Below are 24189 nucleotides of genomic sequence, written 5' to 3'. Positions count from 1 at the left end.
CTAGGTGTGACATTTGCATTTGGAATCAGTTGCTGTCGACTCAATATGAGATCCAAAGAGCTGTCACTATCAGTGAAGCAAGCCATCATTAGGCTGAAAAATCAAAACAAACCCATCAGAGAGATAGCAAAAACATTAGGTGTGGCCAAATCAACTGTTTGGAACATTCTTAAAAAGAAAGAATGCACCGGAGAGCTCAGCAACACCAAAAGACCCGGAACACCACGAAAAACAACTGTCGTAGTTGACAGAAGAATTATTTCTCTGGTGAAGAAAAACCCCTTCACAACAGTTGGCCAAATCAAGAACACTCTCCAGGAGGTAGGTGTATATGTGTCAAAGAGTGATGGGAAGAGAAGAATATGGAGAAGGAAAGGAACTGCTCATGATCCAAAACATACCACCTCATCAGTGAAGCATGGTGGTGGTAGTGTCATGGCGTGGGCATGTATGGCTGCCAATGGAACTGGTTCCCTTGTATTTATTGATGATGTGACTGCTGACAAAAGCAGCAGAATGAATTCTGAAGTGTTTCGGGCAATATTATATGCTCATATTCAGTCAAATGCTTCAGAACTCATTGGTCGGCGCTTCACAGTGCAGATGGACAATGACCCGAAGCATACTGCAAAAGCAACCAAAAAGTTTTTTAAGGCTAAGAAGTGGAATGTTATGCAATGGCCAAGTCAATCCCCTGACCTGAATCCAATTGAGCATGCATTTCACTTGATGAAGACAAAACTGAAGGGAAAATGCGCCAAGATCAAGCAGTAACTGAAGACATTTGCAGTAGAGGCCTGGCAGAGCATCACCAGGGATGAAACCCAGCGTCTGGTGATGTCTATGCGTTCCAGACTTCAGGCTGTAATTGCCAGCAAAGAATTTGCAACAAACTATTAAAAAGTGAAAGTTAGATTTAGGATTGTTTCGTTTGTCCCATTACTTTTGGCCCCTTAAAAAGTGGGAGGCACATATAGAAACCGTTGTAATTCCTACACCGTTCACCTGATTTGGATATAATTACCCTCAAATTAAATCTGAAAGTCTGCACATCTTGTTTGTTTCATTTCAAAGCCATTGTGGTGGTGAATAGAGGCCAAAATATGAAAATTCTGTCAATGTCCCAATATTTATGCACCTGACTGTATATATATATATATCTCAAGCAAGGCGGCACTCTGGATTAATAACAGCACAATGCTCAGTGACCGACATTTCAATGTAATATGTATACAAAGGAAAGGAAAACATAGGAAAATGTATTGTATGTATGCAATACATTGAAATGGGTTGGGTACGGGATGCCAGCGCTTGGGATCCCAGCAGTCAAAAACCCGACACCAGCATCCCAACAGGTTTAGGATACAGACACCTGTCGTAGGTATCCTAACCCTTCTCTTACCCTTTAACCTCCCTCCCCGATGCCTAAACCTAACCCTCCCCCCTAGTGCTTAACCCTAACCCTCCCCCTAGTGCCTAACCCTCCCCTTAAGCCTGCTACTTAACTTCAGGATGCTGGCGCCAGGATTCTAAGCGCGGGCATCCCCTTTGCCTGGATATTGACCGTATACCATTGAAACGTGTTTCACTGAGCCACTACCTTTTGTTGTTATTAAACCTGTGTGCCGCCTTGCTTGAGATATATATTAGAGATTAATGCGGTTCGGTTTTGCTCAGATTTATTCGGATATGTTCAGATCTCAAAAACTGCATCATATTGGTTACCCGGCTATCACGCGTTTTGGATAGCCAATAAGATAAATCCAAACTTGCGATAATTTGACGATATATATATATATATATATATATAGCAGCAGACAGGCGGCACTCGTAGGACTTGTAAATGATCATGAAAAATGCACAACCTATTTAGGTCATTTTAATAGCGTACCAACGTTTCAATCCTACACAGAGGATTTTTCTCAAGGCTCAACAAAGACATACAACATGAATACACTTAAATACGGAACCAACACTCACCATGTGCTGAAGAAAGGCACCACTGACAGGAAGAAGCAACGTCATCCTGCTGCGTCCCGCAGCCCACGTGTTCTCCACCCGCGTCACGTGTGGAAACCAAGGCAACGCAGAAGCCAGCTCCAAACTCGCAGGGACACATGCAGGGATATCGGGACTGCATCGCAGCAGGGCCTTGCCGCAAACACAAAGGAGCGACGTCATCCAGCGGCGTCCCGCAGTACAAACATTCCCCACCTACGTCACCTACAGAAACCAAGGCAACCAAGATGCCAGCACCAACATATCAGGGACGCGTGCAAGGGTATCAGGGCTGCATCACAGCAGAATATCACCGTCACCTGATCCTGTAGGGACAATAAGATAAAAAGTGTGATGAAGGTGTCATTCTAACACCGAAACAGCTGTCAGGCACTACATGTTTGGGGATGGACTTATGATGAGTATATTTATGCCATTACATGGACTTTATGACTTGTTCATTATGCCGATTTTTTTGAACTATCGCTGATCTCCCCACATGCCCTGACCTTTAAATGGATATGCATTATACTGCTGGATGATGTTTTTTACTATTTATAATGGATTAAATACGTCTTCTTTTTGCATTCGGCAATAGGATGTTGCCGGCTCTCTTTTGTCCTTATATATATATATATATATTTATACAAGCTGAAGTACCCGGCAAATCTTCAAGTTAATAAGTTTTATTATGTGATGTAGACTAAATCCATCCAGTGGAAGGGCCAGAACAGGCTCTGGGTGAATGTTCTGCCCAGAGCACTCCGCCATGAGGTTTGACCCCAACCACTCCATTAGGCATACCAGACTAATTGCCACCTCTCTGTGAAGTTTTCAACCAATTCCATCCAGTGGAAAGCCCAGAATAGGCTCCATGGCTCAAAGTTCTGTCCAGAGTCCCTGGGTCAAAGTTCTTCCCAACATACACCAACGGAAGGTCTGACCGGGACCTCAACCCTCTAGTATGTCTTCTGCCCAGAGCACTCCGCCATGAGGTTCAACCGGGACCCCAACCACTCCATTAGGTATCCCAGACCAATTGCCACCTCTCTGTGAAGTTTTCATCACAATCCATCCAGTGGAAAGCCCAGAATAGGCACCATGGCTCAAAGTTCTGTCCAAAGTCCCCGGGTCAAAGTTCTGCCCAAGATACACCAACGGAAGGTCTGACCGGGACCTCAACCCTCTAGTATGTCTTCTGGGATCCACAGTTACCACTCTGGAAAGTTTTCATCCAAATTATGTGATGTCGTCCAAATCCATCCAGTGGAAGGCCCAGAATAGGCTCCCTGGGTCAAAGTTGTGCCCGACGCATTACGCCGTGAGGTCTGACCGGGACACTAACCACTCTATTAGGCATCCCAGACCAATTGTCACCCCTCTGTGAAGTGTTCATCCAAATCCATACAGTGGAAAGCCCAGAATAGGCTCCCCGGATCAAAGTTATGCTCAGCTCCTGTCTAGTCCGCTCTTATCCTTGGTAGCCGGCGGCTGAGATGTCAGAGAGCAGTGACATGTGTTGGTGCCTGAAGAGGCTCGGGGAGAGACAGGAACGGCTACTGCTGCCAGAGGAGGTGAGGTGCCCACATCCACAGCACCCTAACAGTACCTGGTATCCTGTTATAATACTGATGGGGCAGGCTGTGGTGTGTTGCTATTACACAGCTAGCACATGTTTATTAGCAAATGCTGTAAACAAAAAAATTCAATATATTGTACTCTCACCTTGTGCTCCCTGTTCCCCTCTCCCTATGTCTGTACACCTTCTGCTCTCCTGTGTACTCTTTCCTCCCACCTGTGTCTCCTGTTCCCCTTCTGTTCTCCTGTGTACTCTATCCTCCACTCCTGTGTCTCCTGTTCCCCTTCTGCTCTCCTGTGTACTCTATCCTCCACTCCTGTGTCTCCTGTTCCCCTTCTGCTCTCCTGTGTAGTCTATCCTCCACTCCTGTGTCTCCTGTTCCCCTTCTGTTCTCCTGTGTACTCTATCCTCCACTCCTGTGTCTCCTGTTCCCCTTCTGCTCTCCTGTGTAGTCTATCCTCCACTCCTGTTCCCCTTCTGCTCTCCTGTGTACTCTATCCTCCCACCTGTGTCTCCTGTTCCCCTTCTGTTCTCCTGTGTACTCTATCCTCCACTCCTGTGTCTCCTGTTCCCCTTCTGCTCTCCTGTGTACTCTATCCTCCACTCCTGTGTCTCCTGTTCCCCTTCTGCTCTCCTGTGTAGTCTATCCTCCACTCCTGTGTCTCCTGTTCCCCTTCTGTTCTCCTGTGTACTCTATCCTCCACTCCTGTGTCTCCTGTTCCCCTTCTGCTCTCCTGTGTAGTCTATCCTCCACTCCTGTTCCCCTTCTGCTCTCCTGTGTACTCTATCCTCCACTCCTGTGTCTCCTGTTCCCCTTCTGTTCTCCTGTGTAGTCTATCCTCCACTCCTGTTCCCCTTCTGCTCTCCTGTGTACTCTATCCTCCACTTCTGTGTCTCCTGTTCCCCTTCTGTTCTCCTGTGTACTCTATTCTCCACTCCTGTGTCTCCTGTTCCCCTTCTGCTCTCCTGTGTACTCTATCCTCCAACTCCTGTGCCTTCTATCCCCCTACCTCCCAGTTCTTTGCCTTCTATTCCCCTCTACCTATGTCTGTACCACTTTTGCTCTACTGTGTACTCTGCCCTCCCACTCCTGTGCCCCCTAATCCCCTCTACCTATGTCTGTACCTCTTTTGCTCTCCTGTGTAGTCTCCTCGTCCAGCCCTGTGCCCCCCTCCCCTGTGTACTCTGCCCTCCTACCCGTTCTCCTTTCCCCATGTCTATACCCCTTCTGCTCTCCTGTGTACTCTACCCTCCCATTCCTGTGCCTTCTATTCCCCTCTACCTATGTATGTACCGCTTTTGCTCTCCTGTGTACTCTGCCCTTTCTCCTCTCTGCCCTATACCCCTCTACCTATGTCTGTACCCCTTCTGCTCTGTGTACTCTACCCTCCCACTCCTGTGCCCCCTAATCCCCTCCACCTATGTCTGTACCTCTTTTGCTCACCTGTGTAGTCTCCTCGTCCAGCCCTGTGCCCCCCCTCCCGTGTACTCTGCCCTCCCACCCGTTCCCCTTTCCCCATGTCTGTACCCCTTCTGCTCTCCTGTGTAGTCTCCTCTCCCACCGCTGTGCCATCTCCTCTCCCAACCGTGCCCCGTTCCCCTCTCCCCTTCTGCTCTCCGATGCACTCTGCCCTATCACCCCTGTTCCCTTCTCCCCATGTCATTCTCAATGAAAATGTGCCCTTTAGCGCATTTTTACGTGCTACAGACAGTGATGCATAAATTGTGATGGAACCCAGAAACTGTGGAGTAGGACCCCAATTTTTTTTTAATGTGAAGGGTCCCCAGAACCCACATATTTTTTTCGCTCAGCACGATCTGCAGCTCGGAGGACACAGAAAACACCACTGCAGAACTCATTGGCAGCTCAGCGTCAGCATAAGTTACCTGGCTGGGCTGCCTTCACAGGAGAGCAGAGCTTGCACAGGCAAATGCAGGGGGGTTCAGGTTATCTGGAATCCCCCCTCCCTAGCCCACACCATGATGACCACAATAGAAATATCATAAACTAAAGTTGCATGTTTTTAAGGGAATCGGTATGACCCATGCCCAGCGGTTGGAATCCCGACAGCGGCATCCTGGCAGAGGCGGATTGCCCGTCGCTAACCGGGTCTCGCGCATGCGCCATCGTGCGCATACGCACTTGCCCACCATCGACCCGGTTGCGAGCGCACAGCACTTGCGACCGGGTCTGAATCAGGCCCAGAGTGAATAGTGATGTCTGTGGTAAGGTGCCAGCCAATCAGCTCCCAACTGTCATTTTTCAAACACAGCCTGTGAGATGACAGTTAGGAGCTGATTGGCTGGCACCTTATCACTTTCTTATCATTTTTCACTCTGTCTCCGAACACTGCTTAGTAAATAGACCCGCAAGCATTTGGAAAGCTCTCTCTAGAAAAACTGCGTTTGCCACTTTCTTGGGAGCAGTTTTTCAGTTAGTAACCATGGACAAGCCAGATATACGGTTACGCAGAACATAAGTGTGCTGAGCAGACACATGCTGAGCGCATATAATAACGCTGTGTATAACTATAACCTACCAGCAGCCTGTGTAATGTGTATTAACCACAATAACAATCAGATGACAGGAGAAAAGGCAACAGCAGCAGTAGGACACAGCGGGGACACGCCCACATAACCGCACATCCACCACAGGCCCCGCCTCCATGTCAGCTGATCATGTACAGGCAGCGTCACATGACAACATCACAGCCTGAGCTGACACTGAGAGCTGCTGTGAGGCCTCGGTGAGCGGTCAGTGTCGGGTGATAGAGAACATGGCGGGCCTGGTCCGGGGTAAATTGATTGCTGTCATTGGTGATGAGGACACCTGCACCGGCTTTCTTCTGGGGGGCATCGGGGAGCTGAACAAGAACCGGAAGCCGAACTTCTTAGTGGTGGAGAAGGAGACGAGCGTGACGGAGATAGAGGAGACGTTCCGGTGAGGGGCTCGGGGAGCGGGTGGGGGGCTCTATGGAGCAGGGGGAGCTGGGGTGACAGATATGAGCCTGTACAGCGGCAGCACACCTCAGCACTATGGCGGCTGTATCCTGACAGCCTGGGCTGGGTGTGCGGTATAGACGTGTTCCGTGATCTCAGTGACTGACAGGAGGAGACATGCCAGTGCCCGGACTGGTGACCCCCGCTCCTAGGACAGGGTGCATAGGAGGGACTATTGTAGGACAGTAGTCCCAGATTCAAATCATGGGTTCCTGTGTTTCGAATGAGGCAGATCTCATAGTACAGACTATCTGTACACTGAATGCGAAGGACACATCTATGGTTCATTTTAGTGCTGTACAAATAAAAACACGACTTAAGGGGTCTATTTACTAAGCAGTGTTAGGAGACAAGAGTGAAAAAGTGATAAGAAAGTGATAAGGTGCCAGCCAATCAGCTCCCAACTGTCATTTTTCAAAGACAGCCTGTGAGATGGGAGCTGATTGGCTGGCACCTTATCACTTTTCACTCTGTCTCCTAACACTGCTTAGTAAATAGACCACTTAATATCACTACTCAAAATACCAGGAATGCGTTATACACATGTTCAGTGCGCGTTATTATTGTAACACAGGATTAGTGTCACTGGAAATGACATACAAAGTTACAACATGCTGAGATGACCAAAGAATGCATGTCCTTTCTGATGATAAAGCATGGAATATTTAAGGTGTTCTCAGAAATGTTTCATACTTTGCACCATGGCAGGGCTGGCATACTGAAGTTGACCCTGAAATTAGAACAGAGCGGAGCTAAAAGTCTGCTTCTGTAGCTGTTTTTCTTTCTGCTACCTTAATTTTTAAATTAAATCAAAACTTAACTAGCGGGAACACTATAATCAGCAGAAGCTGCTTGTACATCATATTTGCATTGCTGTGCGAATAAGATGCATTTGAAGGTAAAAAAAATCACATGAAAAGATGCTCGTGCTATAGAGTTGTGAGACGCTCATGCGTTTTGCTTAATGAGACATAGCGCACGGAGGTAAGATGTATGTGGACACATCTGTAATTCTGCGTCAGGCCCAGAATTGAACCACCGATCGCATTGAAATGACCCCTTTATACTCTGTGCAAAAGTTTTCATAAGAAAGAAAGAAAAAACCCAGGAGTCTGGCTGCAGCACTGTACATAGTCTCCATCATTATTTCACAATAACTGCTTCCCTTTTTACATGGTCATGAGATTTAACCACAGCCTTGCAATACTGATTTTCCACACTTAGGACAGCAGCGTGTTTGTGTAAATTGCAGTAACTATATTTACTGTAAACATGGTTCTTTGTTTGCTCTGGATATATCTGCCCCAAGCTGGACTGTAGGGCTGTTTTATGTATTCCCATAATATTATGGTGCAATGCCTGATCTTCAATGTTTTCATGGTAAACACACTCCTCCATCTGTGTATATTATCTCTGCCTTCTCGGTTATCGTAGTCTGTTTTGTTCCTCCAGGTTCTGGTTAATTAATCATTAGATACATCAGCATATACGAACAAATATTAAAACTATTTTTTTTGTCTTTTTATTTATTTATTTTTTTAATTCTTAAACCTCTGAACAAGGTTTGGATTTGTGCATAAGTTATTTTCCGTATACATCTTTTAAATTGGCATTTATATTTCATGGACTTTATTTTGTTTATCTTCTAGTTTTGTAACTTTATTGAAAATAAATACACAAATGTGCTGACTGGTTTTACTTTCCTCCAGGAGTTTTCTACAACGTGATGATATTGGGATAATATTGATCAACCAATTCATTGCGGAGATGATCCGACATGCTATTGATGCACACAATATCTCCATCCCTGCCGTGCTTGAAATCCCGTCTAAAGAGCACCCATATGATGCCAACAAGGATTCCATACTGCGCAGAGCTAAGGGCATGTTCACCTCTGATGACTTACGATAACTGTGAATACTGCTTCATTGTCTGGGAATTTCTTCTAAATGGTGCTGTGTGATTCCTTAATGTATGCATTATACCAGCACCAGTTACTAGTCCTTTTTTTTTTTTTTTTTCTTTTTTTTATTATTATTTCATGTTTTATTCTTTTGTTCAGACTAACTTACGTCCATCACCAGTGCTGTATCATTTTCCTCCATTGACATAATACATTTATATATGGCCTGTTGTCTTATTACACATTTAGTGACAATAATATAGAAAGCTAGTTCAACCGCTGTTGTAGAATATGCACCTAGTACTCCGCTGTACAAAGAGGTTCTCCATACAGATTAGTAAATTTAAAGTCTGTAGAACCTGAGTCTGCCTTCTGTACTATATTTATCTTATGCGGGTCATACATCTATGGGCTAATTCCCCATTCTGCCGATCTGCCAATCAGTGACCAAAAGATCGAATCGGCAGATATCGATAATCGGCGATCCGCTGGGGAATCGGGAAAATTAAACATTTCAAAAATCCCAAACTCACCGATTTTGACAATTTTCGGGTTTGAATTGGAGAATTGTTATCGTCCAACATGTTGGATTTCTCCGAATTTCCCCCCCACCCCTGGCGTCGACAGAACAGGGATTTATCTCGATACAGCCTAGATGTATGGACCCCATTATTCTGATTCTAATTTTCCTATATTGGAAACTTATGTCTCAGACCAGTGTAAATGAAAGATGAGTGCTTCTCAGGTTGTCATTCTATTTGATCGTGAATAAGGAGCCCAGGAGGTCATGTACATACTGCTTTCCAAATCCACTTAAATTTTATGTGTTATCGTAACTATTGTTATAAATAATATATTCAACAAAAACTCTATTTGAATGTGTAGAAATTGGTCTTGTATAGTAACTGTTACATCTCTTTGCAATTTCTTATGTATTTAATGTTCACACCTTTTGCAAAAGGTTTATTGTTGAATTGTTTCAATAAATATAGGAAGTGACCTAAGACTGGAGTTTTCTTCATTGAATGTCCTTGGACTCTGTTATCTGGAAGGCACAAACACTGTTGTTTTTACTCAAAACAGACCGTGTAGTAAATCTGTAGTTATTGGTGTAACAAGCACCATGTGTATGTTGTGGTTTTATTTTACACCATTGCACTGTACATGGGGTACGTTCTTGCTATAGAGCCCAGAAATGTGTAGTTACACCCCTGTAAGGTAGTGCTGGCCTATTGCAACTCCAGTCATATCATAGACTCTAGTATAGGGTTTCAGCTCTAATATTTCAAATGTGGTCAAGAAAAATCTCCAGAAACACTTCGGTTGTGGTATAGCATTTAATATTAGACAAATAATGCAATATTAGGTTTTTTATGTTTACTTGTGATACGTTAGGCATACAAGATGATTCCCCAAATAAATATTTGGTCCATACTTTGCAGGGTTTTATCCAAAGAATCCAAAGGTTTTGTTGTAAGTAACAATAAGCAATACTGTTACTCTAATTAAATTTTGGCAAATGGGAATATCATGTCCTGTTGTACAGCAGTTATGTGGAGCAAGCTCCTGGTTACTCCTGCCCAGGCCTGCCCCTTGATGAGATAAAACTAACGATAATCAAGGTATTCAGTGTCTGCCTGCAAACAAGGAAACCATTGAGACCGAGGCAGCCAAAGGTAGCCAGGATCTTATTACAACGTATTTATAGTATCATATCTCTGCCGTGTGTATGACACTTCTTACTGGCATGATTTATTTGATCATAGTATTACCTGCCCTAATCTCTCTGGTATGTAAAAAGTTTTGAAAGTTTTCTTTTGTGTTTTGCAATAAGTGCTCTGCTAAAACATTATAGACCTTTCCACTAACCTTCAGTTCCAGGACGTCCTATCTTACAAACATGTATTTCATATTACAAACAGGCATGTGTGTGTGCGCGAGATATAGATATATATATATATATATAGATAGATAGATCCAGAAAGCGGCACTCTCCGTTGAGTGCCGCTTTCTGGATCTATATACATGTGTTTGTAGTGGACACCGCGGCGTTTGGACTTATATGGGAAGGAGTGTGCCGCACTCGTGGATAATATAATATATATATATATATATAATATATATATATATATATATATATATATATTGTGTATTGTGATGTGATATAAGATGGCCCTGTGGGCATTTCATATGGTTATTTATGTGCAATAAGGGAGAGCCGCCACTGCTGCCGCATGGCTAGGTTTGCGTTATGCGCTCCATGTATTGCAGACGCGACTCTTTTTATACTTTATATTATTGCCTACTGTCTGAAGAAAAGTACTGGATTGACTGGAGCGCACCCCGATGCTGGATTTATGTGCATGTGAGTGTGGGATATATTGGATTATATATACAGTATGTATGTGTGTAATATATAATATTACACGCACACACACACTCTGCTTGATAATTATTTCAGATTTGGTTGAACCACATTCAGAGACCCATGTTTTGCTAAATGATTACTTAGTCTTTATACTGTGCAAAAAGTTTTATAACTATACGGAATATAAAATCTATATCAAGCAGTCCTTAAAGGGAGATCATAATGTTTTGTGGATTAACTAATAACATTTAGAGCTGAATCTATGTGCTGAGCTCCTGTGTATTGTGTATATAAATTGACTCCATGGTAACCCTTGTAAACAATATTAATGACCCTTAAATTGGCAGCAAACTGATGTTAGCCAGCCGTGACACAAGGGGAGGCATTATTAAGGTACCATATGTACATACACACATAGATAGGAAAGGTGATGGGACAACTTATATATTCAGCCACAGCACAGCATCCTGAATCTAGAAATTCACTTCAATCAAATTGGAAAACTGGCACAGAGAGCGGTCTGTAATATTCAAAAGGAGGATCACCAATATAATACGAAGTCTACCTTCCCTTAGAATCCTAGGTCTTGAATAAATTGGTCTTAATGCACTTAATTGAACATTGCTTTTAAGATTTCCATTTTTTATGTTTTTTTTGTTATTCACTTTTTCATCGCTTTATACTAAATCAGATGTTGAATTAATATTTTCAATGAATTTGTAAGTACTTCTGTTGCTTTTCTTCCTGTGAGAATTCGGTACAATGGCTCGACAGTTTAATTTAACCACTCAGAAACAAGAATGTATAAAGGAGACTTATCTGAAAGAGATGATGACACGCATTTATTGGCGGAGGCGCTATGCACAGACCTTTCCGACTATTGCAACGTCAAAACTGAAGCCCAAGCTGCCACCTATTTCTAGTTCGAGCTTCCAAGTCTCTAGTGATAACAAAAGATCTGAGAACATCCAGCAAAATGTACAAACCCTACAAGACAGGAGCAAGAGGGACGCAGTAGAGGCTACTAGTGCGATGAACGCACAGATGAAACCAGTCAGCCCCAGAACACGGAGACTTCTCTATCATGGCACATCTAAAGAGGAAGAAGGAAGGTACCGCTATATGAAGACAAGGAATAATCTCAAACCCGAAGAAAAATATCCTTTCCCTTTAGCAACCAGCTGGGACTATGGATGGCAGATTGGTAAGTCCTAGCTATGTTTTTTTAACATGATATTTACTTTCCAACAAAGTCATCCATATAGCATGAAAATGTATCTTTTGTGTTATTTCAATTTTCCCTTTTATGAAGTGGATGTTAAATTGCAAGTGAAATAGATATCACTGATCTGAAAAATACCTTTAATGAATCTAACGGTTTTCACTTACTGTAACTAGATCTTTCCGTAGTTCTCTGTCACTCCCCAGCAGCAGATTGCTGTGCTAGAGAAAAGGGGGGATAAGGTGCTTACTACTGTGTGGATTCACAGGTACGGCCAGTGATGTAGCAGCACAAAAAGCTATATATTCCGCCTATTGCTGTCAGACATGGAGAAAGAAATTGTAACCTCATATAATCTACTTTGTTGTTTCTACATCTAACTGATCACTTTAACGTTTCATCATAACCATCTATGACTACTGGTTAAAGCTCCATAGTAATAACTATAACACCATATACAGATGTGTCCTCATACATTTAGCCTCCTTGCGCGTTAAACAGCCCTTCTAATCGTACCATGCTGTGGCATGACTCAGTATCGCTGAGCTTATTGTTGTGCGACTTTTTACCTTCAAACGCGTCTTATTCACACAGTGGTGCGAGTAGCGGGTGTATCTGCATGTGAAATGTTACATTACAGTGTTACAGCCGCTGACACTGTAAAACCGCATTTCACATGCAGATGCACACAGAACATAGGCATGCTGCATATCATTTTAATCAGCAGAAGCTGCTTGTGCTAAATATTCGCATCACTGTGTGAATAAGATTCATTTAAAGGGAAAAGTTGCACGAAAGACGCTCGGTGCTACTGCGGCACACAGAGCTCCCACGTTGTGGCGCGACTTGTAGCGCATGCAGCATAGATGTATGTGGACACATCTGTGGGTCCTTCACTTGCAATTTAATGTATTGTTCTAGTCTAAATTATTATTAAACCCATAGCATAGAAATGTTCAAATATGAACCATGAAGGTCAGATACAATATTCAGTGTTTACCTGACTTTCCACTGCAGATGATAACTAGTAAAGCATTACGTCCCTCGTCCATGCCTATGGCTGTTGCCTATTCCACATCAATAGGATAACATACTAATGTAATCTAGTGCATGTAAAAAAAAAAAATGTAACTATAGTCATTTGAGCTGTGTGATATCACTGGACCTGCCCCTGTGTATTAATTCATCCATACAGTGCATTTGCGCAGGATGAGCATGTATGCCTGAGACACTACCTGTTTAGTTATATAATCTCTCTCTCCTCCCCTGTTAACATGGTAACCTGATGCAGAGGAGTGAAAGGGAGCATGACTGGCTTATTTTATGAAGCATGAGTGACCCCTTAAGTTATTAAAGGTATAGTTTTCAGCTCGGCAGTACACGACCTCTCATATGTTTTAATGTCAATTGCTGGTTTTGGTACTTGTGTACTTTATGGACTCATTGCAGAGAGAACCCAATGAATGTTTTAAATGGTACTTGTGTACTTTATGTACACAGATACAGAAAGTGCTGCGCTTGCCACGCTTCGAGCTCGCCACAAGGTTATATTCCCCCTCTATGCCCACTTGGATGGTAGGGAATGATGCTGGACACTGGCTGATGATGTCAGGGTCCTCTCCATGAAGGGCATTTAGATATTACCATGAATGATAATAATGGAGAGGACCCTGACGTCATCAGCCAGTGTCCAGCGTCATTCCCTACCATCCAAGTGGGCATAGAGGGGGAATATAACCTTGTAGCAAGCCACCGAGCCTGAAGCGTGGCGAGCGGACAACTTTCTTCTTTAGGTGGGGACAACTTTCGGTAACTGTGTATGTAATGTACACAAGTACCATTTAAAACATTCATTGGGTTCTCTCTGCAATGAGTCCGTAATGTACACAAGAACCAAATATATTTTTTAAGCATGGCTATTAACTGGCGCAGCATGTTAATGTAATGTGGAATTCTGCATGGCACAAATACAGCTGTAGTGTGGTTACCCAGCCGCATCCTGAATGGGTTGTCACCCTGGTAGACCTGTATGCCTTCTGCATAGATTGGGTGAAGTCATAATTTGCAACTGTACTGCAATGCCCTTTGCGGGTAATTCTTATGTCAGACTGAAGAAAAAATGACATTGATAACTTATTAAAAACATACTTGGCAGCTATTAGCTCCCACGGGTGGGGTCATGGCCTGGCAGCCATTCAGGACGGACGGCATCAGGGCTCCTGGCCTTCAGGGCCGTAACTAGGGTGGTGCGGTCGGTGCGCCCGCACATGTCCTGCAGGTGGAACCGGTTGCCTCCATTCACGGCCACTACGTCTAATATAATATACATTGCAGTGGGCCGGGTAGTGCTACAGCTGCCTGCCCCTGTGCACCGCCCTCTTCCTGTTTCAAGTGTCACTGACACACTGTCTCTGGGAGGGATTGGAAAAGACGTCATGACATCTCTCCCAGTCCAGTCCTACAACCCCCTCCGTCGAGGAACCACGGCGGCGCCTGCTCCTATAAGATACTGCTGTCGTCCTCGCCACCATTACCTGCTTCGGGAACTGGACATCATCTGTGACTGACTACCGTCTTTAATAAGACAGCCGCCGGCCATGTGTAAAAGGTGTCCTCATCAACCAGCCCTGCCCCCAACCCAGTGCTCAGTCTCTTTGTGTACCTACTGCTCAGCAGCAGCCAGCAGACGCGGGTGAGGAGAACTTCTATTACGTGAGTAACTAACTTGTATGGAAGTAAGTTAAGTGGAGTGAGGGGAGCCCTGTGTGGGATGTGTGTAGGGGAAGAGGAGGGAGGCTGTCTGGGATGTGTGTAGGGGAAGAGGAGGGAGGCTGTCTGGGATGTGTGTAGGGGAAGAGGAGGGAGGCTGTCTGGGATGTGTGTAGGGGAAGAGGAGGGAGGCTGTCTGGGATGTGTGTAGGGGAAGAGGAGGGAGGCTGTCTGGGATGTGTGTAGGGGAAGAGGAGGGAGGCTGTCTGGGATGTGTGTAGGGGAAGAGGAGGGAGGCTGTCTGGGATGTGTGTAGGGGAAGAGGAGGGAGCCTGTGTGGGATGTGTGTAGGGGAAGAGGAGGGAGGCTGTGTGGGATGTGTGTAGGGGAAGAGGAGGGAGGCTGTGTGGGATGTGTGTAGGGGAAGAGGAGGGAGGCTGTGTGGGATGTGTGTAGGGGAAGAGGAGGGAGGCTGTCTGGGATGTGTGTAGGGGAAGAGGAGGGAGGCTGTCTGGGATGTGTGTAGGGGGAAGAGGAGGGAGGCTGTGTGGGATGTGTGTAGGGGAAGAGGAGGGAGCCTGTGTGGGATGTGTGTAGGGGAAGAGGAGGGAGGCTGTCTGGGATGTGTGTAGGGGAAGAGGAGGGAGGCTGTCTGGGATGTGTGTAGGGGAAGCGGAGCCCTGTGTGAGCTGTGGATGGGGGAAGGGGAGCACAGTATGGAATGTAGAAATGGGAAGAGGAGCCCTATGTGAGATTTAAGTGTTTTAACATACAGCGCAACATGTTCCAGCATATACAGCTTTCTGGGGATGCTGCAATCCATCCACCGCCACTGACAGTCTACCGCCCACTGCAATGTATAATGGCAGATGTGCACCCGGCTCCTTCTCAGGCAGGCGCAGTGCTAATATACGTTACAGCGGGCAGCGTTGGAGCTGCCTGCCCTGTGCACTCTGACCCCTCCCTGTCTCCTGCAGTGTCTCTACCATGGCATAATGTGTAAATGTGTAAAAGGGGCTCTACTGTGACGTAACATGTTTAAGTGGCTCTATTGTGGTGTACCATGTATAAAGGGCTCTACTATGGCATAATGTGTAAGTGTAACTAAACGTAACATGTATAAGGGGCACTACTGTGTAGTGTAATGTGAATAAGTGGTACTACTGTCTCATAATGTGAATTGGGGGTACTTTAGTGTGGCCATGCCCTTTCCTTACTAGACCATGCCCTTTTTTCGCCCATGCGCCTGTGACGCGCACTGTCCCTGTTTACAATATGGGAGGGGGGCACCAATGCACACCAAAATGTCTAGTTACCGCTCTGCAGGATATATATATATATATATATATATATAACACCTCTTTTCTGCCTCTCTCGTGTCCACGCCCTGTGAACCCTAAAATGCTCTATTTGGGCTTAACACCAGACCCATAGCAGATGCTAGTGTCCACGGAGCCGAGGGAAACCTCCCTGCAGTTTGCACCTTCCATCCCTAGTGGGTACCTGGATTCATGCAGAGGCCCCGACATCCTCGGCTGCGACTTCGCAGGTGCCCGCCGTGATCCTGTTGAGAAGACCTCGCACTTACCCCACAGACCCTCTGACTCCTGCACCGGACCTTGTGGCCTGGGTCTGAAGACTCCGCAGACAGTAGACACCCGCCATCTTGGATTCTTCTGCTCCGGGCGACCGTGGTATCTGTGTTGGGGTGTGCTCCTAGGGTGCGGTGGTTGCTGGCTGGACCATGACTGCTGTCCTACAGTTGAGCTACCACATCCATGCCTCGGGATCAGAGGAAATTCTCCCCTCCTCGCTGCCACACGGGGAGCGGTGAGCCTCAGTGGAGCAGTTATACTCTCCTTGTATTCCAGACCCTCCCTGTCCTTTGGATGTGCCCCTTTTACTTTATTTAACTACTTGCCTCCCCTATTTCAGCCACTACACTTAGCCAACTGGTTACCTGGCACTCTCCCAAAGGTACCAAGCGATGGGTTGATCTTGAGACTTCACTCGGTAAGGTCTCCTCAGCCTCTAACCTGCCGCTGCTAACTTGGAAGCAGACCCCTTTCAATCTTGTCGCTCCCCTCAGTTGTACTCACCCTGTCTGTTTGGGACTCTCTCGATACTAACTTTGCCTTGTCTAATCATACATCATCTCAAACATCTATATGGTTCCAAACTTCTCTCCCTGGTCACTCATCTCACATGGTTACTACATCATCAGCGCTGGTATCACTAGTTTTCATCATATTTTGGGTGGATTTACTCCCCAATCTTTCTCAGAATTATGGGGAACACACTCCCCTACCACAGTCCTGTTTCTACCAGTACCTCCAGTATCATTCTATACTAGTCCAGGAAACTCCAGGCCCTAGATACCCATGAACAATACTGGGCATCAGACTTATGCACCTCTCTAGCTGAAGACACGTATAAAGCAATTTGCCTCAAAATATCGGAATGCTCTATTCGTGTCTCCATCAGGGACAACTCTTACACCCATGGTACCTTGGGCCTGATTCAGACCCGTTCGCAAGTACTATGTACTCGCAAGAGGGTCGATGGCCGGGCAGTGCACACGCGAGCCCCGGAGCGAGCGAGAAATCACTCGCTCCAGCGCTTGCATCTAAAAGGGGCAGCTGTGATGTTGATCGACAGCTCGCCCCGTTTGGTAGACGGGTCGGGGGGTTGGCTTGCCAAACGGAGGCGTTCCAGAAGGAACGCCTGCTGTTTGGGGGGCGGCCCCACTGACATTACGAGTGGTGAGCTTCCGGCTCTATTAGAACCGGAAACTCACTGGGGCTTGCGACAGACGAGACCCTACCACAAGGGTCTCGTCGCAAGCCCTGATGGTCGCGACCATCACCTGGCTGCTTGCTAAAGCTGTGGGCGGTCACCCACAGCTTAGCAAGCGGCCAGGAGGCCGGACAGAAAAAAAATAAAAAACGCCCTTCAGACCAGCGAGCGGGTCTGAATCAGGGCCTTGTCCCAAAGCATTTACAACAAATCTACCCTGACACCTCCTAACTTATGTTGGAGACAATGTAGACAAATTGGTTCCTTTTTCCACTTACTGGTCGATCGTCCAATTTCTAATAACTTCAATAGTCTCCCTCGACTCTCCCCTCATCCCAGCCTCGATGCTGCTGTGTGCTCCGGCCTGGCAATTATCCAAACATGAGAATAAATGAATTCTGCATATCTCTTGTGCTGCTATCCCCAGAACTCTCCCCTCTGGGAGAGTTCCGGGGATAGCAACCTGTTCAAAGCCACAATTTACTGCATTTTACAGCAGGGATAGGGCCACGATTATATGATTTATCAAACGCCTAGGCCACCCACTTCACTTGGGAAGTGGGCAGAATGCAGGAGACTGGCCCACTGTTTTAGAAGTCTGGGAGAGCTTCCCAAAATTCATGACACCCATGGACTATGGTAGTGCTATACAAATAAAGGATAATAATAAAAATGTACGAATTAGTTGCATGCATCTAAAAAGATCTTAAAATAAATTCATACATTATTAAGCAGATATTATATTAAAAGTCAGTGTTTATTGATGCATTTTAAACGTTTTTCACATGATTACTTAAGCTAATACATATCTAAGTGGTCTTCAAACTTTTAAATAAAATGAAAAACTTTTGCCATATATAATACAGGTCTGTAGTATAAAAGATTTTGTTTTTCAAGATAAATATAATATACTAAATTTAGGGGTGTATGTACTAAGCCTTGGAAAGAAAGTGAATTGAGATAAAGTACTAGCCAATCTGCTCCTGTCACTTTACAGGCTGTGTTTGAAAAATTAGGCGATTGGATGGTACCTTATCTCTCTCCGGTATGCAGTCGGGAAACCGGCTGCCTTAATACCGACAGCCGGCTTCCCGGCTGCTTTATCCCGGCGTGGGATAAATGACCGCTGTCTATATCTAGACGCCTGTCATTTACCCGACGCCGGGAGACCGACGCCCGGCATTGATCGAAGGGAGGCCGGGCGCCGCGAGCGGACAGCCGCGGGGAGACTTGGGGTTAGGCACCCCCCCGGGAGGGTGAGGCTAGGGGAAGGGGGGGGGGTTAGGCACTTAGGTGATTAGGTTTAGGCACTTGGTGGAGGGGGGGGTTAGGGTTAGGCACCCCTATGGAGGGTTAGGTTAGTTTATACTTACCTTAGGGACAATCAGGATTTCCAGCGCTGTCGGGCTGCCGGGCTCTGCTGATCTGTCGGGCTGCTGCTGCCGGGAATCGAAGTGCCGGCCATGCGGCAGCCGGGATTCTATACCGATTCCCTCTCTCCAAGGGGTAAATTTACTAAGATTGCAATCTCTGTTGTAAATATACGTTAACTTTTTACCAACACAGAAAATTACTATTGTTAAAATTAGGTGGGTTTTTTTCCATTTTAGGGGGGTTAATTCGGCCGTGTTTATCCCGCAAATTCGGCCGTTTTTTTCTTCACTAGAAATGAATACACCATCGACTCAATTCGGAAGTACTTTTCATTCACTTCAGCATAACACGGACATTTACCATTATTCGTTTTGTTATATTCGCCCGTTTTTGCGGGCAAATCGGGAAAACATACGCAGATCAGTGGGATTTGTGTATGTTACAGCATGGGAACAGTGTGTAAATGGTTACATTTAAAAAATAAAAGATGTAGGGTCCCTTCCCCACCTCAAAAGACATAACCAGCTCCGGGCTGCTCACCCAGTCCTGGTTCCTAAAAATACGGAGAAAAAAAACGTGTAGGGTTCCCCCGTATTTTAGGAACCAGCACCTGGCTGCTGGCCAGTCTTGGTTTTAAAAATAGGGGGGGGAAATTGTGTAGGGGTCCCCCTATATTTAAAACCAGCACCAAACCAAAAACCGACTGGGATGTAATGCCACAACAAAGGAACCCTGTCACTGAGTCTCCCCGGCCAAAGCCGGTCACCTCAAGCCGGTCAGCCCAAGCAGAGGATCTCAGGGGAGGTGTGGACCCCCCCCAATAAAGGGGTCCTCCCTCTCTTCAGCACCCCAGGCTTAGTCTGAAGCCCGGGGCTCTTCCCTGCACCCCTGGGCTGTGGGTAAAGGGGTTAATAGTAGTGTAAAAATAGCAAAAACTTTGTATTTTACAGTGGAACTACAGATGCCAGCATGCCTGCCCTTTGGCACTTGTGGAACTACAAGTGCCAGCAGGTGGCCGGCCCCTGTACCCCCATTGTAAAATAAATAGTTAAATAACCACAACACTCACACACTGTATCAAGTATAACTTTATTACATAAACCTACTCACTCACACATACCCGCTGCCAGATGTTTTGTCCCCTTGTCCAAGTAGAATCCAATGGGGGTACCTGAAAAAAAAAAAAAAAAAATTCTATACTCCCCTCTGACCTTGCGCTGGTCTCTGTAGAAGCCCCAGTCTTGGCACAAAAAAAAGTAAGAGTTACCTGATCCATGCCGGACAAGTATTGGTATATGTGTTGTCACATATACCAGTACTTCGCGAATGACAGAAGATGGGCCTCTTCGGGAAATCTCACGGCCTGGCAGCCAAACTGAGGCCACTTTACATTTAGCGGCCGCTCATTGGCTATGACACACGTGGGTCACAGCCAATGAGGGACCGCTACATGTAAAGCGGCCTCTGATTGACTGCCGGGCCGTGGGAGTTTCAGATGACTGCCGTCATCTTGCGAGCTGCTGGCCATTTTCTTTTCTTTTTTTAACAATTACATTACACTAACACACACAAGCAGCCTGCACATATTTCTCTGATATGTACAGGCTGCTTGTTCGGGGAGGAAACTCGAGGATTAAACACGGAGAGGACTGATCAAATACACCATCTGACAACACGATCCTGTCAAACACGGGAGCTTGGTAAATTCCCGATTTTTTTTGTAGAAAAACTGCCTTTTTTGATCAACACTATCCGTGTTTAAAAACGGCTCAAATCAGGACCAAAACAAATCTTAGTCAATTTACCCCCAAGGCTTAGTACAAGTCAGTAATGCTAAGGCAGATTCTCTGTTTTCTACTGAAATTCTTTGTACAGAAAGCTAATAAACTGCCAGATAAAATACTGTATTGATAACCACTGTAACTTTTCTCTTCCAGTCAACATTGATGACAATAATTGGCATCGGCGATGTCGTATTGTGACTGACACCTTCTACAGGAAAAATGGGATACCTTCTGAGCCAAGCCCCAAAGATATGGCCTTGTAACCATGGCAGACACTTTCCATCCTGTCATTTCTTATACAGATAGCAATTTCACTGATGAGCATTGTCCTGAACGTGGAGGATCTGGCCATTACATACACATTACTTCCAATATTTCACATTTCATACTAACTTTTCTGCATAGAATTTTTATTATTCTTTGTTATGAAGTGCCAGCATATTACACAGCACTTGCCAGTTTGTGGGAAATAATACAAATGACGTGCTGTAGAATCACATGAAACAGAATGTAAAGATTAACCTGCCTCAATGCACTTACATGCTAAGGGTGGGATGTACTAAGCATCTCTTCTGTGATGCAGTACATCCCCCCTGTCTTCGGTTACATACTGCGGTATGTACCAATAATATCGCAAAGGACAGCTCACCCGATAAGCAGTGTCCTTTGCAATGGACAGAGGGACTTCTGGGCTTAACACCCAGAAGTCCCTCTGGCGTACTTCAGCAAATGCGCAGAAGGACGCGGATTGTGGGGGTGATGGGAGAGATCCGATCGGATCCCTGACAAGGGGCAGTGTTACCCATCGGGATGAAGCACCAGAATGCATCGCATTCCAAAGTTTAGTACATTTGGGGAATGTGGGAAAACACCAGAAACTTAAATTTTAGGGGGGTTTACCTTGTTTTCGCCTTTAGTACATCCTGCCCTAAAGCTGGGTACACACCTTATCGAGTGTTCTGCAGATGATGGTTATTCACACACACTGGACAACCATCATCTGTCTTCTGGCCCCGGGCCTCCCTCCCTACGGTCTCCGCCGCAAGTGTACGATCGGCCAATATATTTGCCACTGTGTACTCAGCATAAGAGCTGTGATGAATAAATAATGCATATGGTAGAAAATTTATATCGCTGGTGGTGAGGAAAGTGTATGTGTGAGGTTGGGGGCAGGGCAGAACGATAGAAGCATTACCAGCCACCAATATTAAAGCAGCCATTAGTGGCTGATATTTCTCTGCAGTTACAGGCATGGTACTGAGGAACCAGGAGAGACCTGAAAGATGAACTAGTCACTGTAGAGATCTTAAATCAGCTGCTACCAACTAGAACTGTAGTTCACCTTTTATCTGAAGTTAACTAAACCCCTTAATTTTCCAATCTGGAGAAGACTTCTGATTTGTGCTGCCTGGGCACAAGTTGGTAGTAGCTATGTTCCCAGCTACTGCTCCTGGATATAGAACCAGCACACTTGTTCCTTATGTTTCTGTTGCCATGAAGGAGTCCACAAGGATCACCAAAGGTGCAGAGTTGGCAACAGATGGTTTTGGTCCTGCAGCTGAATTGAGATGCTTGAGTAGATCCTAAAAATGACTCTGTTCTTGATGTGAGACCGGCCTTAGTGCCATATATTTATTTGCCCCTGCCTTCATAAATTTGTATCTGTTTTGTATAGAATGCTATAACATAATTATGTTTGTTGTTCAAATGAAATGCCATGAAGACCTGCATGCATTATTTTTGTTTTAATTTCACTTTAAATGCCAATAAATTACAATACAATATACTGTTACACAGCTTAGTGTTTTTCATTTATTAATTAGTTTTAATTTATTAATAAGTTTGTTTGTTTGGTGTGGAAAGCTGAAAGAAAAGAAATATGGTTGGTTAAATATCTGGGCATCCACTATACAATTATCTTTCAGATATCTGTCCAATCTGGCTGGTTGGAATGAAAACCTGGAAATGTATGGGAGCAAATGACAATCGTCCATTTGCTCACAAACACTGAAAAACAGACAAAAATGGTTGTTCAGACAAATTGGTTAAACACACACATTTATCCAATTTGAACAATTTTTTGTCCTCTTTTCAGTGTTTAAAACCATATGATTGTCTGTCATTTGCTCCCATACATTACCAGGTTCTCATTCCAACCAGCCAGATTGGACAGATATCTGACAGATAATTGTATAGTGGATACCCAGCTAGTAGTGTAGTTTAAGATATCAAACATGAAAACCTGCTTGCTTTTGTCATTTTAATGACTTATACTTTGACATATTGTCATGCTGCTTCACTTCATACATGTACATAAGTGACTGTCCTCATACACCGAATGTCTATACGGGGCTTGACGCTCAGAGAGGAGTAGTCTACCAGATTTTTCTCACGGTCTTATTTATGCAACAAGACGCACATTTTGAGTGAGAAAGAGGCTCACCCGAGTCACCCGGAACCAGGTGTGCCAAGAGGGGCTAAATGGAGTGACTGAAGCCACAGTATAAAAGGACACATCTGTATCATGTCTCTACATCTCATTATTACTATTATGAAAAAACATAAATTATACCCCAAATTCTATCAAATTACCAGCTCATTTCTCAGCTCCCCTGCCCTCCAAGCTGCTTGAGACTCTACTACACCCGCCTCAGACAGCTTATTACCCACTGCAGTCCGGCTTTTATTCCCAACACTGCACAGAGGCTGCACTGGCTAATGTAGTGATTGATTTGGTCACTGCTGAGTGTAAATGCCGACATTCACATTCACTAACATAATTGGATCTCTGCTACATCTGACACTTGACTGCTTACTTGTCATTACAAACAGATAGATTTTCAGGACACTTTCCTATCTTGGTTCCCATCCTTATCAAATCACTCGATGGGGTCAATCCCCGCGAGTAAGTGAGGCTATATGCCGCGCTTACGGTACCTCTTGACTCGCACATTTCTGTTCGAAGCCCCATAGGGTTGCAAGCAAAAATGTGCAAGTCCAGGGTGAGATCAGCCGCGAGGGGGATGAATTGCCGTGCTGATGCTGGAGCTTCTATGCTGCTGCAACACCAATTTGCCCCCTTCGCACCTAATTTTATCGACCCGTTTGGGTTCACTTCTCTATCAGCTGGAGTACAACAAGACTCATTGCTAGGTCCTCTGCTTTTCTTTATACCACCTGTCTTGGACAACTAGTCAGTTTTATTTGAATTTCAGTATCATCTGTAAGTGGATAATACCCATTTTTACCTATCCTCTCCAGGGCGTATATTTACTAAATCATCTAAAAATGAAAAGTGGAGGTGTTGCCCATAGCAACGAATCAGATTACAGCATTAATTTCCCTATTGCATCCTAGAAAATAATAGGCAAGCTTTAGTAAATCTACCCATATATATTACTCAATATTTCTCTGCAATCTCATTTTGGATGTCATCTTGCCACAACTCGGGGGAGG

The 24189-nt window shown here is 45.0% G+C and overlaps 2 protein-coding genes across 2 annotated transcripts; both read left to right on the top strand.

The window, feature by feature from the left end:
- The first annotated feature begins 6238 nt into the window (after positions 1–6238).
- Positions 6239–9479, top strand: ATP6V1F (ATPase H+ transporting V1 subunit F). Its single transcript, XM_088468869.1, has 2 exons — positions 6239–6518; positions 8287–9479. Exons 1-2 carry the CDS (start codon positions 6355–6357, stop codon positions 8486–8488), a joined length of 366 nt encoding a protein of 121 aa, XP_088324995.1. The 5' UTR covers positions 6239–6354; the 3' UTR covers positions 8489–9479.
- Positions 9480–11610: 2131 nt separating this feature from the next.
- On the top strand, positions 11611–22477 carry SPMIP1 (sperm microtubule inner protein 1). The gene is made up of 2 exons (XM_088468868.1): positions 11611–12052; positions 20887–22477. Exons 1-2 carry the CDS (start codon positions 11611–11613, stop codon positions 20994–20996), a joined length of 552 nt encoding a protein of 183 aa, XP_088324994.1. The 3' UTR covers positions 20997–22477.
- Positions 22478–24189: the final 1712 nt, after the last annotated feature.

The sequence above is a fragment of the Taudactylus pleione genome, unplaced genomic scaffold, assembly GCF_031769625.1.
Source record: "Taudactylus pleione unplaced genomic scaffold, aTauple2 ptg000086l, whole genome shotgun sequence".
Taxonomy (NCBI): Eukaryota; Metazoa; Chordata; class Amphibia; order Anura; family Myobatrachidae; genus Taudactylus; species Taudactylus pleione.
The sequence above is the reverse complement of the archived record's forward strand: the minus strand, read 5'-3'. Positions and strand labels throughout refer to the sequence as shown.

Excerpts from the sequence above, each read along its gene's own strand:
- ATP6V1F (XM_088468869.1), top strand. The coding sequence starts at position 6,355 with ATGGCGGGCCTGGTCCGGGGTAAATTGATTGCTGTCATTGGTGATGAG. Across the intron at positions 6,519-8,286 it reads GAGATAGAGGAGACGTTCCG|GAGTTTTCTACAACGTGATG; the intron begins GTGAGGGGCTCG and ends ACTTTCCTCCAG.
- SPMIP1 (XM_088468868.1), top strand. The coding sequence starts at position 11,611 with ATGGCTCGACAGTTTAATTTAACCACTCAGAAACAAGAATGTATAAAG. Across the intron at positions 12,053-20,886 it reads GGACTATGGATGGCAGATTG|TCAACATTGATGACAATAAT; the intron begins GTAAGTCCTAGC and ends TTTCTCTTCCAG.